Here is a 14,585-nt window from a genome sequence, read left to right on the forward strand (position 1 = left end):
GTATATTATATTAATCAGTCAATTCATATGGCGCAAAATCCACGCCGACAGCATGCACATAGCATAAGATTATTATTATCCCGGATAACCCAAGCTGCGTAGAAGGTTAATAGTCACATGACTTACCCCAACGGGTACCAATTTTCCGCTGGGTGAACAGAGACAATGAAGAAACCCACTTGCCGAAAGTGAGACCACATGTATCACTGAAGTCCTAGAATCTGAAGCTGAAGCTGAACAGTAGCTGAAGTTGTTCTTTGCAAACACTTTGTTTATAACGTAGTGGACATATTTATGTAAATTCCTGAAACTCGCAGTAATCATTCAGGGTGAAGATAAATATAAAGGCGGGAACGAGTTAATGGCCATGGTCAACCCCGGACGAATAATGAAACAAATAATATTATGTGGCTTTTACTGTGAACTCAACCAGAGGAGAAGACGCCACGCGGATGACGTCACTAATGGCGTTAAATGTTGACGTCAGCATTCCTTCTGTGAGCCAGCTGATATGATTCGTCGATGGTAAGAAGGTAAAGTCTACACAAGGGCTCTTTACCTGACGCCTGCTTCTTGAAGAACAAGAATAAGTTCCAAAATACCCTCAAGAACTCAATATTTTCAGGAACCTAACTTGAAGTTGACGTGGCGGCTTGAAATATGACAGAATAAACAGTATAGAAACACGGAATATTTGTTTTTTGTTTGCTTTAAACTAAACCAATCACCAGGTGAGTTAATGTATTCATTGGATCGAGTAAATCAGTGAGTTATCCCTTGACATGAGAAATGCAACATATGGATTTACAGTTGTGCAGTCAAATGTATGTTGCTGATACAATCACAAACTATCATGTCTGAACCGCCTCCGTGGTGTAGTGGTTAGAGCGTCCACCCGGAGAGCGGAATGTCGCGGGTTCGATCCCCGACCGCGTCATACCAAAAGACGTTAAAATATGGTACTTGTTGGTCCTTGCCTGGCGCTCGGCATTGATGGGTACAGCAAGGACTGGTCGGCTCGGAGTCAGTATAATGTGTCTGAGTGGGGTATTCATGCTTCACCGCGGCATGGTATCTCAGTGGGCTAGCACTATAAAACCAGCTTCAGTCTGGGCTAGTACAAGCAGCTGCACATACACATACACACGCATGCACGTCGTCATATGAGCGAAATATTCTTAAGCACGACGTTAAACCCAATTCCACCACCACCACCTATCATGTCTGAAAGTCACAATAGTGAGGGAGTGAATATGGTTTTACGCCGCTTTCAGCAATATTCCAACAATGTCACAGCAGGGGACACCAGAAATGGACTTCACACATCGAACCCTGGTCTTCGGCGTGACAAGCGAACGCTTTCACCACTGGGCTACCCTACCGCCCCGCATACAACAGAGAGGTAGTTACAACTCTGTCTCAATAAAACCCCGCCGCCCCCACAAACTTGTGGAGATACTTAGTGCGTGTGAGATTTCTTGACCAAGACAAATGAGTACAAATGAAATACACTTAATGTATTTTGTGTCCGAAAACGTTCAATACTTTGCAATACAGAAACACAAAAGTAGTAAAAATGGAAATACATGAGATTTGCGATGTTCAAACGCTATGAATACCAAATATGAATTTCTCACATATCTGCATGCATCGGGAGTGATTTGTGCGCGTAGAATAAAGTACCGTAAAAGTGGGGGAATCGCGAAAACGCAACCACGTGAGAGCAAGGGCATCTGGTATATATACTCATGCCAATAATGGTTGTCACCCCCTCCCCACCCCAACCTCATACCCCCTCTCCAATTAAAAAAATTGAAGGGGGTGACAACCATTATTGGCATGAGTATATAACAAACAACACATTGTTCGGAAAAAGGAAAGATGAATGGTAATAATTTAAATATGTAAACTGAGTTGCGTTACGTTGTCATTCGGCCTCCTTTTTTCCTAATTGCACAGAGGGGCCGGTGGGCTGACCCTGTTTCTAAAGCGTTCGCTAGTCACTCCGAAGACCCGGGTTCGATTCCCCATATGGATACAATGTGTGAAGCCCTTCTCCGGTGTCCCCCAGCGTGAAATTGCTGGAATATCGCTAAAAGCGGCGTAAAGCCACACTCATTCGCTCACTACTGGACCAAATCACCTCTGTAGTTTCGTTTCGTGCAGCAAGTATCTAAATATAGCCAGTGAATGGAATTACATGAGCGGAGGCATTATGTGCAATATAATGCAGGGAGTTAAACAGTGCAGAACAGAGGACCACACCTGTACTTGTCAAAACATGTACCCGTGAAGATCCGGGTTAGAATTGATCTTCAGTAACCCATGCTTGTCCTTGGAGGCGGCTAACGGGATAGGGTGGTCAGGCTCGCTGACTTGGATGGCACATGTCAGTGTATCCCAATTGCGTAGATCGATGCTCATGCTGTTGATCACTGGATTGTCTGGTCCAGACTCGATTATGTACAGATCGCCGCCATATAGCTGGAATTTTGCTGAGTGGGGCGTTAAACAACAACCAACCAACTAACCAGCAACAACATGTATGTATGGATAACGCACAAACAGTTCAATGTAAATAATTCTTCATCTTTTCAACTCATACCTTGTGGATATTTTGTTGAATACAAATTTCGAGTTATTTTGTACTGATTTTAAAGGGTGTATCTGGACTCGTGCCAAGTCTGGAGTCGGAGCGTCGCTTTGTTGGTCTCACCGTAATCACTGATTGTCTGAGCTATATCTTGACTCGTGCCAAACCCCGGGTGGGAGAGTCGTTTTTAACCTATATCAATAATCGACGTGTTACAATGAATTGCGTGAGCGCGACCATGGTGAATTAGCAGGCAAGGTAGCCCGGTTGAGCTTATGTCTGACAAGTATGACGTTATCAATAAAAAAAATGATTAATGAGTTTTAATCTCCCTTACGTGACACCATACTTGAGTTGCTAGGTGGAAAACCCCATTCTTATCAGTATGCACGTGATTCTCTATATCCATTTTATTAATCATTATGTACACAATGTTGGCAAGTGTGAATATTTTTGTCTTCCTTATCAATGGTAATAGTGAGTGAGTTAACATGTTAAGTCGCATCGGCGATATTTCAGCCATGTCGTGACTAAAAACAAATATTATAATGTTGTAATAAATCATGGTAAGTTATAAAATATCTGTCAGCGAAGGACAGTAAGATAACTAGAATACCACAGATATACTTGTAAAACCAGCATGAAAATCTAAAATATCTTAACTATGACAGACAATACAAAATAAAAAACGGGCTATAGATCGCCAACAATTGAAGATACATCACCATACTAGGGACCATGGGGACTGACAGTACCTTTGCTACCTCCATGAACCCATAGCTGGATTTACATCATTCCTTCAGATGTTGGTGATTTTTGCACAATTTAGCCATACATTAAAAGAACCTTGTATATAGTACGATAAAAAGCACGGAAAATGAAAAATACTGTGAATGAAATGGGACTGACATACCCTATCCGGGGGGACAAGGATAGTATATATGTGTCTTATGGGGTCGAGTTACGATGACATACAATCAAATACATGCAGATGTATGAGTGAGTGAGTATGGTTATTACGCCGTCTTAACAATATTGCAGCAATATCACAAGTAATGGGCTTCACACATTGTACCCACGTGGGGAATCGAACCCGGGTCTTCGGCGTGACCAGCGACTCTTTAAGCGCAAGGCTACCCCACCGACTCGCAAATGTATGTCACCTGATCAAGTTCGTCTCATGTCACGACAAGCACCTTTCTGACACGCGTCCAAACATAGGAACGGGTATTTCAACCTGTGCTGTATTACAGAATATCATGAGTGACTGGGTGAGTGAGTGAGCTTAGTTTTACGCCGCACTCAGCAATAGTCCAGCTATATGGCGGCGGTCTGTAAATAATCTGGACCAGACAGTCCAGGGATCAACACCATGAACATTGATCTACGCAATTGGGATACAATGGCATGTGTCAACCCAGTCAGGCAGCCTGACCACCCGATCCGGTTAGTCGCCTCTTACGACAATAATATACCATTTAGGACATTATAACATAAACAAAGGCGATAGATCAGCGGCAGTGAGTGAGGTCAGATTTAACGTCACCTCGGCTATATTTCAGCCATATAGTGACGAGAAAGGTTTTGGGTACACAATAAATATAACTGGTTAAAGTATCAGTCATCGAAGGACTGTAAAATAACTAGAATGGTGAATTACAGATGGTGTCTAAAACTAGCATGTAAATCTAAAACTATTTTATTTACAAAGACAATACAAGATAAAAAACAGGCTATAGGTCGCCAACAACTGAAGGTAGATCACCATACTAGGGTCCATGGGGACTTACAGTACTTTTGCTACCTGCATGGACCCTAGTTGGACTTACACCGTATCACCAGCAACTGGAAGCAGATGTCTGTGACTTTTGCTACTTGTGGACTCCAGCCGGATTTACACCATCCCTTTAGCTGTTGGCAATTTAGACGAATCTACCATACAATAAAAGAACACATTTTTTCGCCGCTAGCGATTGTACTGAGCTTTAGCCATTAGTAAAATCAACGACTATTCTACGACTAAACAGGAGGATAGTAATTTTACAATTTTTAACCCATTCGAGGATAAAGCCACTAAAAACCTCGTCTGCTAATTTAATCTACCCACTATGAAACGTCATTTATTTTTATACAAAAACATCTTATTAAATATGTTTCAATTAATTCTATTTCTTTTAAGAACTCAATAATTAAATGAGCACTAGTTCCATTTAAAAGATCCTTAACAGAAGATGATTTGAAATATTTATCACTTCTTTCCTTGTGACGGAAAAATCAATACAGTCAAGCAGGATATGCTTGACCGTGATTCTTTCATCATGCAAAATGGAGGATCCTCACCTTTCAGTAGGTACTCATAAGTATATCTAGTATGGCTAATACGGCAACGTCTTAATATGACCTTCTTCAAATTCTCAAATCACATCCCCGATGTAACATCTAATCACAGGTATATAATCACTGTTACGGATAACAAGTGGTGTCACTGATTTGTTGAGTGCTGCTTTGGCCGCAGCATCAGCCATCATCTTACCTGTGATTGAAACATGACTGGGCAACCAACAGGAGACGATATCGTACTGGCAAGAACAAAGTAATTCAATAATTTCAATTAAAAGTGGATGTTAGAAGGATCGATTTAAATAGCCTGAACACAAGAGAGAGAGAGTCTGAAAAGATAATTAATTGCTTATGTAGTGATTGTTTACTAATAGACAGCTTCAGTTGTAAAAATGAGTGAGTGAGTGAGATAAAATTTAAAGTCTCTTTGGCAATATTTCACAATCGTGACAAAACACAACATATAGATTAACAATAATTAAAGAGAGAGTATAAAATCCTGTCAACGAAGGACAGTAAAACAACTAGAATATCACAGATATACATACAAAACTAGTAATTAAATCTAAAACATTTTTACTATAGGGGACAACACAATATAAAAACAGGCTATATATTGCTTACAACTGAAGGTAGAAGTTGAAAAAAGGAACAGTTATCTGGTAGTCTGGATGATATAGCAGTGGATATAGACACGCACTCATATTTACGAGGCAATATCACGATGAACAGTCACAATGGCTACGTGTGGGCCCGATAGAGGAGTGTGACGTCATTATGTCAAGTAGCCTGAATGTTTGGCAAATTAACAAGTGATATTTCTCGACTGTTGGACAAGTACCATCAAATGAGTGGGGTTGCCATGAGACCTGGGCGTGGTAGGCCTAAAATACTGTAATAAAATATTTTTCTTCTTTTCTTTTTCTCCCTAAAATCTGAACGAGGTATTCCCATTGCATTCGTTACACTATGCAATAAATGCATATGTGCACCATGTAATGAGTAAGTGAATTTAGCTATACGCCGCTTTTAGCAATATTCCAGCAGTATCACGGCGGGGGACACCAGAAATGGGCTTCACACAATGTACCCATGTGGGGAATCGAACCCGGGTCTTCGGCATGACGCGCAAACGCTTTTACCACTAAGCCACCCCACCGCCCCCTCTGTGCCATCAGGAAAATAAGGACGGTCAGTGCAAAGTAATATAACTCAGTTTATTTATTTAAATTATTATCATTCATCATTCAATGTGCTGTCTGTTATATATACCAGATGCCCCCGCATGTCAAATATCCTACCCAAATGAAACTAATTATTACAAAACAAAAGGGGGTTATAAAGTCGCATTATGAAACAAATTAGCTGTCCTTCGGCATGACGTATATGGCTGATATAACACCGATGAGACGTCAGCCGTTAACTCACTCACTCACTCGCCATAGTAACGTAATATTGCGTTTGCATGAGTAAAACAATCCTCACTGCAACCGATGAGCACGAGCAGGACTTCATGTCGTCTCAGGACACGATGACACTCACTCAATGGCACTATAAATTCATTTGTCAACCATACTTTCGGTATGAGTAACCAACAGTGGTGTACGGACAAATAAGGTTGACCTGCTTCCTTATTGATTGCATTTTCGTGTAAGCGCTATAAATATATCGTTCTTTGTATCACTATCATAGGCGTTTCTGGAATAGACATTACACAACATTACGTAAGCAGTCAAACTTGCATTACATACACTATAAATGATATCTCCTTTGAGGTAGGCAAGTCATTCAGACAGAAGTGTTAAGGATTACCGAGACGCATACAAGCGGCTTACACAACCAGAACACAGCAACAATAACACTGATGGGTAGGATAAAACAAATTCGAGGACCTGGACGTGGACGAAAGAGAGGATTTAGAAGCAGAAGAGGATATGATCATAAAACAGGACGCCTTCGTCAGTCTTCGATAAAACGAGATATTCACTCAATTCAAAGAGGTCATCTAATTAACACATCTGATGAGAGAGATATACAAAAGAGATACAATGTGGAAGAGAAGATGGTCATTAGCGAGGATAATGTCATAGACGACAATAAGATTGCAGAAGGGTATATGAGAACAGAAGAGGACATGATCATAGATGAGAATATGATCACAGAAGTGCCTATGATAACAGAGGTGAGTATGATCATGGACAAGGATATGACCATAGAAAATAATATGATCACAGAAGAGAATGTGACGACGAAGACTCTGGTCATGAAGAGATTATGATCCTTGAAGATATCAAAGCCTGGAAAAGTCCCACAGCCTGGAAAAATTACACCCACACATGCTCGCATTATCATTGGAGAATGACCATTGCACTGACAACCACTAGTTAAAAGACGATAGTATTTTTATGATTACACAATGCCATTTAGAAAGTGGTCAAATGTAACATATGTTATATTTGGGATTACACTTTCTTAGTAAAGTACAAATTCTAGTACTTTTTTAGTTGAACCCCATCCGGGATTCGAACCCACACCCTCAGAGTGTGTGATCCTTGAAATTTCATGGGTAGTGTGATAGCTTAAAGTGGCAAGTAATCATTTTGAAACATCACATATACCAGTTATTTGTAAGCAGCGCATGCGTGAAAAGGCATCATATGCAGATACTTACTACCCGTCAACATTAATCGTATTTGGCGACACATCTTTTAGGGAAGATGGGGGAAGTCTGACTTGACCTTTAACAACGCTCTTTATGCAGCCGGGATGCAAATGTACCTGAAACATCAATTGTGAACAAACTAAAGGACACTTAAAATGAGAAAAAAGAATAAAAAAAGGAAAAAAGGGAGAAAAATAAAGGAAAATCAAAACAAAACTAGGAATTCTACCAGCTCTCGGTACACCATGGACATACATACTCTGATGACTTGTTCCAATCGGTATCCCTGAATGACGCGCCATCTCAGTGAAGACTCTGGCATATCTGGCATTAGAAATCAGTTCAACACATCTTTTTGATAACGAGCTTGCTTAAATCTCTTCCCACCAACATATTCCATAGCGTTTATTTCTGGACATGGGCCTATCAGGCCCAGTTCCCCGTTTTTTATTTGGTCTCGGATAGGTTTACACCAACATCAAGGGCAGCATTATGTATAATTTCTGTGGCTGTAAAAACCATGTGTCGACTGAATACCCAAGTATTGAGAATGTTCAAATTCATGAAAATGCCAATTTTTAGCATGGGTACTTTCATCAACATACAGCGCTGCGGAAGGTAAGTTATTTTTACCATTATTATTAACATTTTACAGTTTTTTGTAGTTCATTTTGTCGCTGTTCGGAAACAAAAGCGATTGTTTGTGAAAAATAAAATTTTATGAAATTCTAAGAGAATCAATATATTTGAACTTAGTAATAATTCTAATTAAGTTCTCAATCCCTTTTGAGAAACATTAACATAATGTCAATCCAATGGACCATAACTCTCTTGCAACTTCATGGTCACTGAAGTAGTTGTCCATGGTGACGTTGCGATTGGTTCCAAAGTATGGTTCACAAAGGCTGAGAGTTACCTGACGTCCAAGCCCTACACGTCTTGAGTTCTCATCTTTGCCAAGATATGGAATGCTTTCAGAGTCCACCAGCCAAAACGGTTTCAATCCATATTTATCCAGTTTCATTGGCATATACTGGATGAATCAACATTTCCCACGGAACAGTACCAGCTGCTCATCAACCATAAGATTCAATCATGATATGTAGTAGTGACCTGGAGCAGACTCAGAGATATCCCAATAACTTTTCTCTTCATGAAGTACTCCAGCTTCTCTATTGTCGAAGCTCAATGCCAACATTAGGTGTTGAAATTTCGATACTGTCGCTCTGACTAGAGCTATGCCATACTTCTGCGACCACAAAACATCAGTGTCTGACATATTGTGTTTCAGGTGGTCAAAGGTAAAAATAGTGCCAATGATTGCACGTATTTTAATCCCATGAGTCTCTCTCCATGGTTGTTTTCTTGCCATCCGTCTTCCTTCAATGTTGGTGGAATGTACAATTTGGTGAGCAATAACATCTGGGATGTTTAAAGACTTCAGCTTCAGAGGGTCACATGACTGGCATTAACAACTTTGTGAAGTGGACCACGGAGGATATTCCGTCTCCTTGTACGACCAGTGGGAGGTGGTTCCTTGAACCACTTGCTTTTATCTTTTCCAGTGAAGTAGGTCCTCTCTTCCAGCTGCTCAGGTGCTTATATGCTCCCCACGAACATCATCCATTTGTTCTGAGGAACTGGTTTCGGATCAGGAACCCGCAACATAGTCACTGTTGACCCGCTGTCAGAACACTCTGACATGCATCCACCATCATCATCTTCTTTTAAGACTTTCAAAAACTGTCTAACTACAACGTCCTTTATACATGGAAGACTTATGGCTAATGTCTGATTGCTTAACACCCTATGCCCCGTTAGATCATATGTATGGCAAAACCTGGAAAAAGAAGGGGTGACTGGGCCTCTGAGGCCCATGTTCAGTAATAACCGAGAGATTTCAAAGAATGCTCAATAACCTTTTTTGGTACAGCTGTTAAAATGAATAAAAATGTTGTGCAGGTAACTAAGACGTTGCTCGAGGAATACCTAAAATTTCACTTATAAAACTATATAAATGGGAAAGTGCTGGATGTTTTGAAAGCATCTCCTCGGCCTCTCAGACCCCAGTTGGTGGCTTGAGGGTTAAAGAAAATAAATGACAAGAAAGACGTTCCTGATTGAAGATGTCTACATTTGTGCAAGCTCTCAAAGCCGACAACCCTTCAATCTGGCTTGCTCTCAATATCGGCACAGGAATTTGGTCCCGGCAGAAGCTAGTTAATTTATGTTCATTTACACGCCCTCTAATCTGGCGTCAGTCTATTCCGTATTTCGGCACAACAAAGACCGCCCAATTGACTGTACGGTATTAACGCTCTCTAAACCGGCATCCGGTATCTCAAATCTCCTGTTGGCTGATTGGCTGAACGTGTGTGCTCACAGTCATGGCCAGGTGCAGTTCTTACCAGCCAATTCAGAAATGTTTTGCTGCATGTGGGTTCCAGGGAAATCCATCTGTTGCTGATGAAGAGGAAGATGACAACGATGATTACAACGTCCCACTTGCTGAACCCATCTCAAACATCGCCAAAGGTGTTACAGCAGCAGCCTTTGTTTCCTGCGACATAGATGTACCAACGGAGAATGCAGAAAACAGTGAATGGGAGGCGGAGCTTCTAGCCAGTCTACAACCCAAAAAGCAAACCAATCGTCTGACGAAGATGTCGATCCAGCTGTCACTTCGAGTTGTGCTTGATATGCTGAAAGACATCAGACACTTTGCTTCGACAAGCGAAGTAAGGTTACTCAACAGTTCAGACCTTGCAGACGAGATCTTGAGTCGAGATCAAAGCTAAACTTACTGACGTTTTCACCTCATGAATTATAACGTAAATGGAAGCTGTACTGTACACGTACATTTGTGTTGTATTTTTCTGATGTTATCTTTATTGATGAATAAAGAATATGATGACTATAAACACGTTGTTCAGTCGTATTTTACGGCACACGGAAGATCATTCTCAAGTTGGAAAGGGAAAAGTTATCTAAACCCGCACGCCCTCTATACCGGTCCCAACGGATGCCGGTTAAGAGGGCTTCCACTACATATGAGTGAGTGAGTTAAAATTTAAAGTCACATCGGCAATATATCAGCCATGTCATGACAAAAACAACATATATGTTAACAATAATTAAAGATAGAGTATAAGATCCTGTCAACGAAGGACAGTAAAACAACTAGGATATCACAGATATACATACAAAACTAGTAATTAAATCTAAAACATTTTAACTATAGGGGACAACACAATATAAAAACAGGCTATATATTGCTAACAACTGAAGGTAGAAGTTGTAAAAAAGGAACAGTTATCTGGTAGTCTGGATGATATAGCAGTGGACATAGACACGCACTCATATTTACGAGGCAATATCACGATGAACAGACACAATGGCTACGTGTGGGCCCGATAGAGGAGTGTGACGTCATTATGTCAAGTAGCCTGAATGCTTGGCAAATTAACAAGTGATATTTCTCGACTGTTGGACAAGTACCATCAAATGAGTGGGGTTGCCATGAGACCTGGGCGTGGTAGGCCTAAAATACTGTAATAAAATATTTTTCTTCTTTTCTTTTTCTCTCCTAAAATCTGAACGAGGTCGTCCCATTGCATTCGTTACACTATGCAATAAATGCATATCTGCTCCGTGTATTAAGTAAGTGAATTTAGCTATATACCGCTTTTAGCAATATTCCAGCAGTATCACGGCGGGGGACACCAGAAATGGGCTTCACACAATGTACCCATGTGGGGAATCGAACCCGGGTCTTCGGCATGACGCGCAAACGCTTTTACCACTAAGCCACCCCACTGCCCCCTCTGTGCCATCAGGAAAATAAGGACGGTCAGTGCAACGCAATATAACTCAGTTTATTTATTTAAATTATCATCATTCATCATTCAATGTGCCGTCTGTTATATATAGCAGATGACCCTGCATGTCAAATATCCTACCCAAATGAACATAATTATTACAAAACAAAAGGGGGTTATAAAGTCGCATTATGAAACAAATTAGCTGTCCTTCGGCATGACGTATATGGCTGATATAACACCGATGAGACGTCAGACGTAACTCACTCACTCACTCGCCATAGTAACGTAATATTGCGTTTGCATGAGTGAAACACAATCCTCACTGCAACCGATGAGCACGAGCAGGACTTCATGTCGTCTCAGGACACGATGACACTCACTCAATGGCACTATAAATTCATTTGTCAACAATACTTTCGGTATGAGTAACCAGCAGTGGTGTATTGACAAATAAGGTTGACCTGCTTCCTTATTGATTGCATTTTCGTGTAAGCGCTATAAATATATCGTTCTTTGTATCACTATCATAGGCGTTTCTGGAATAGACATTACACAACATTACGTAAGCAGTCAAACTTGCATTACATACACTATAAATGATATCTCCTTTGAGGTAGGCAAGTCATTCAGACAGAAGTGTTAAGGATTACCGAGACGCATACAAGCGGCTTACACAACCAGAACACAGCAACAACAACACTGATGGGTAGGATAAAACAAATTCGAGGACCTGGACGTGGACGAAAGAGAGGATTTAGAAGCAGAAGAGGATGCCATCTTAGAGGTGGATATAGCCATAAAGCAGGACGCCTTCGTCAGTTCTTGATAAAACGAGATATTCGTTCAACTCAAGGACGACATCTAATTAACACATCTGATTTGAGAGAGATGCAAAAGAGATGCAATGTGGAATCATGGATCATGGAGGAGGATATGATCATTAACGATATTCTGAACACAGAGGAGAACATGATAACAGAGGTGAGTATGATCATAGACGACAATCCGATCATGATCATAGACAAGGATATGACCATAGAAAAGAATATGATCACAAACGAGAATGTGACGACGAAGACTCCGGTCATGAAAGAGATTATAATCCTTGAAGATATCAAAGCCTGGAAATGTCCTGAGAAAGTAAGGATGTTCACAAAATTTGATCACAACCGCTACGTCTTTTGAACAAAATATAGTTGCCTTATTATGTAGAAATATATCACAATGAATTAGTGAGTTTGATTTTTTAACCATATTACAATGTCTGGTAAAAGTAGAGTCTGACAAGGTACTGCTGGCACTGCTTCTACGCAAATGATATACTAAAAGTTATTTGTTTCGGTTATAATTTCAGATTTGTTTCAATCTTTTGTCGTCATATTTACAATATTGGCTTGTGACTTTCATATTGTAGTCAAGGATATCTGTGGCGAATATGTGAGGATATAATGTGTAAACATTTTAGCGTCTTCTGTGGCTACCGAGACAAAATTACACCCACACATGCTCGCATTATCATTGGAGAATGACCATTGCACTGACAACCACTAGTTAAAAGACGATAGTATTTTCATGATTACACAATGCCATTTAGAAAGTGGTCAAATGTAACATATGTTATATTTGGGATTACACTTTCTTAGTAAAGTACAAATTCTAGTACTTTTTTAGTTGAACCCCATCCGGGATTCGAACCCACACCCTCAGAGTGTGTGATCCTTGAATTGCATGGGTAGTGTGATAGCTTAAAGTGGCAAGTAATCATTTTGAAACATCACGTACACCAGTTATTTGTAAGCAGCGCATGCGTGAAAAGGCATCATATGCAGATACTTACTACCCGTCAACATTAATCGTATTTGGCGACACATCTTTTAGGGAAGATGGGGGAAGTCTGACTTGACCTTAAACAACACTCTTTATGCAGCCGAGATGCAAATGTACCTGAAACATCAATTGTGAACAAACTCAAGGACACTTAAAATGAAAAAAAAAGAATAAAAAAAGGAAAAAAGGAGAAAAAAAGAGGAAAAAACAAAACAAAACTAGGAATTCTACCAGCTCTCGGTACACCATGGACATACATACTCTGATGACTTGTTCCAATCGGTATCCCTGAATGACGCGCCATCTCAACGAAGACTCTGGCATATCTGGCATTAGAAATCAGTTCAACACATCTTTTTGACAACGACCTTGCTTAAAGAAAATAAATGACAAGAAAGACGTTCCTAATTGAAGATGTCTACATTTGTGCAAGCTCTCAAAACCGGCAGCCCTCCAATCTGCCTTGCTCTCAATATCGGCACAGGAATTTGGTGTCGGCAGAAGCTAGTGAATTTATGTTCATTTACACGCCGTCTAATCCGGCGTTAGTCTATTCCGTATTTCGGCACAACAAAGACCGTCCAATTGACTGTACAGTATTAACGCTCTCTAAACCGGCATCCGATATCTCAAATCTCCTGTTGGCTGATTGGCTGAACGTGTGTGCTCACAGTCATGGCCTGGTGCAGTTCTTACCAGCCAATTCAAAAATGTTTTGCTGCATGTGGGTTCCAGGGAAATCCATCTGTTGCTGATGAGGAGGAAGATGACAACGATGATGACAACGTCCCACTTGCTGAACCCATCTCAAACATCGCCAAAGGTGTTACAGCAGCAGCCTTTGTTTCTTGTGACATAGATGTACCAACGGAGAAACCAGAAACCAGTGAATGGGAGGCGGAGCTTCTAGCCAGTCTACAACCCAAGAAGCAAACCAATCGTCTGACGAAGATGTCGATCCAGCTGTCACTTCGAGTTGTGCTTGATATGCAGAAAGACATCAGATACTTTGCTTCGACAAACGAAGTAAGGTTACTCAACAGTTCAGACCTTGCAGACGAGATCTTGAGTCGAGATCAAAGCTAAACTTACTGACGTTTTCACCTCATGAATTATAACGTAAATGGAAGCTGTACTGTACACGTTCATTTGTGTTGTATTTTTCTGATGTTATCTTTATTGATGAATAAAGAATATGATGACTAAAAACACGTTGTTCAGTCGTATGTTACGGCATACGGAAGATCATTCTCAGGTTGGAAAGGGAAAAGTTCTCTAAACCGGCACGCCCTCTATACCGGCATTTTTAGAGGGCTTCCACTACATATGAGTGAGTGAGTTA

General features: G+C 40.6%; 1 protein-coding gene across 1 annotated transcript; it reads left to right on the forward strand.

The window, feature by feature from the left end:
- Positions 1-6,538: 6,538 nt before the first annotated feature.
- On the forward strand, positions 6,539-12,613 carry LOC124283447. Its single transcript, XM_046719508.1, has 2 exons — positions 6,539-7,097; positions 12,380-12,613. The coding sequence occupies exons 1-2, from the start codon at positions 6,798-6,800 to the stop codon at positions 12,599-12,601; spliced, it is 522 nt and encodes a 173-aa protein (XP_046575464.1). The 5' UTR covers positions 6,539-6,797; the 3' UTR covers positions 12,602-12,613.
- The last annotated feature ends 1,972 nt before the right edge of the window (positions 12,614-14,585 follow it).

This window comes from Haliotis rubra, unplaced genomic scaffold (genome assembly GCF_003918875.1).
Source record: "Haliotis rubra isolate DU_JTF1 unplaced genomic scaffold, ASM391887v1 Scf316, whole genome shotgun sequence".
NCBI classification, from domain to species: domain Eukaryota; kingdom Metazoa; phylum Mollusca; class Gastropoda; order Lepetellida; family Haliotidae; genus Haliotis; species Haliotis rubra.

Excerpts from the sequence above, each read along its gene's own strand:
- LOC124283447 (XM_046719508.1), top strand. The coding sequence starts at position 6,798 with ATGGGTAGGATAAAACAAATTCGAGGACCTGGACGTGGACGAAAGAGA. Across the intron at positions 7,098-12,379 it reads ATGAGAATATGATCACAGAA|GAGAACATGATAACAGAGGT; the intron begins GTGCCTATGATA and ends CTGAACACAGAG.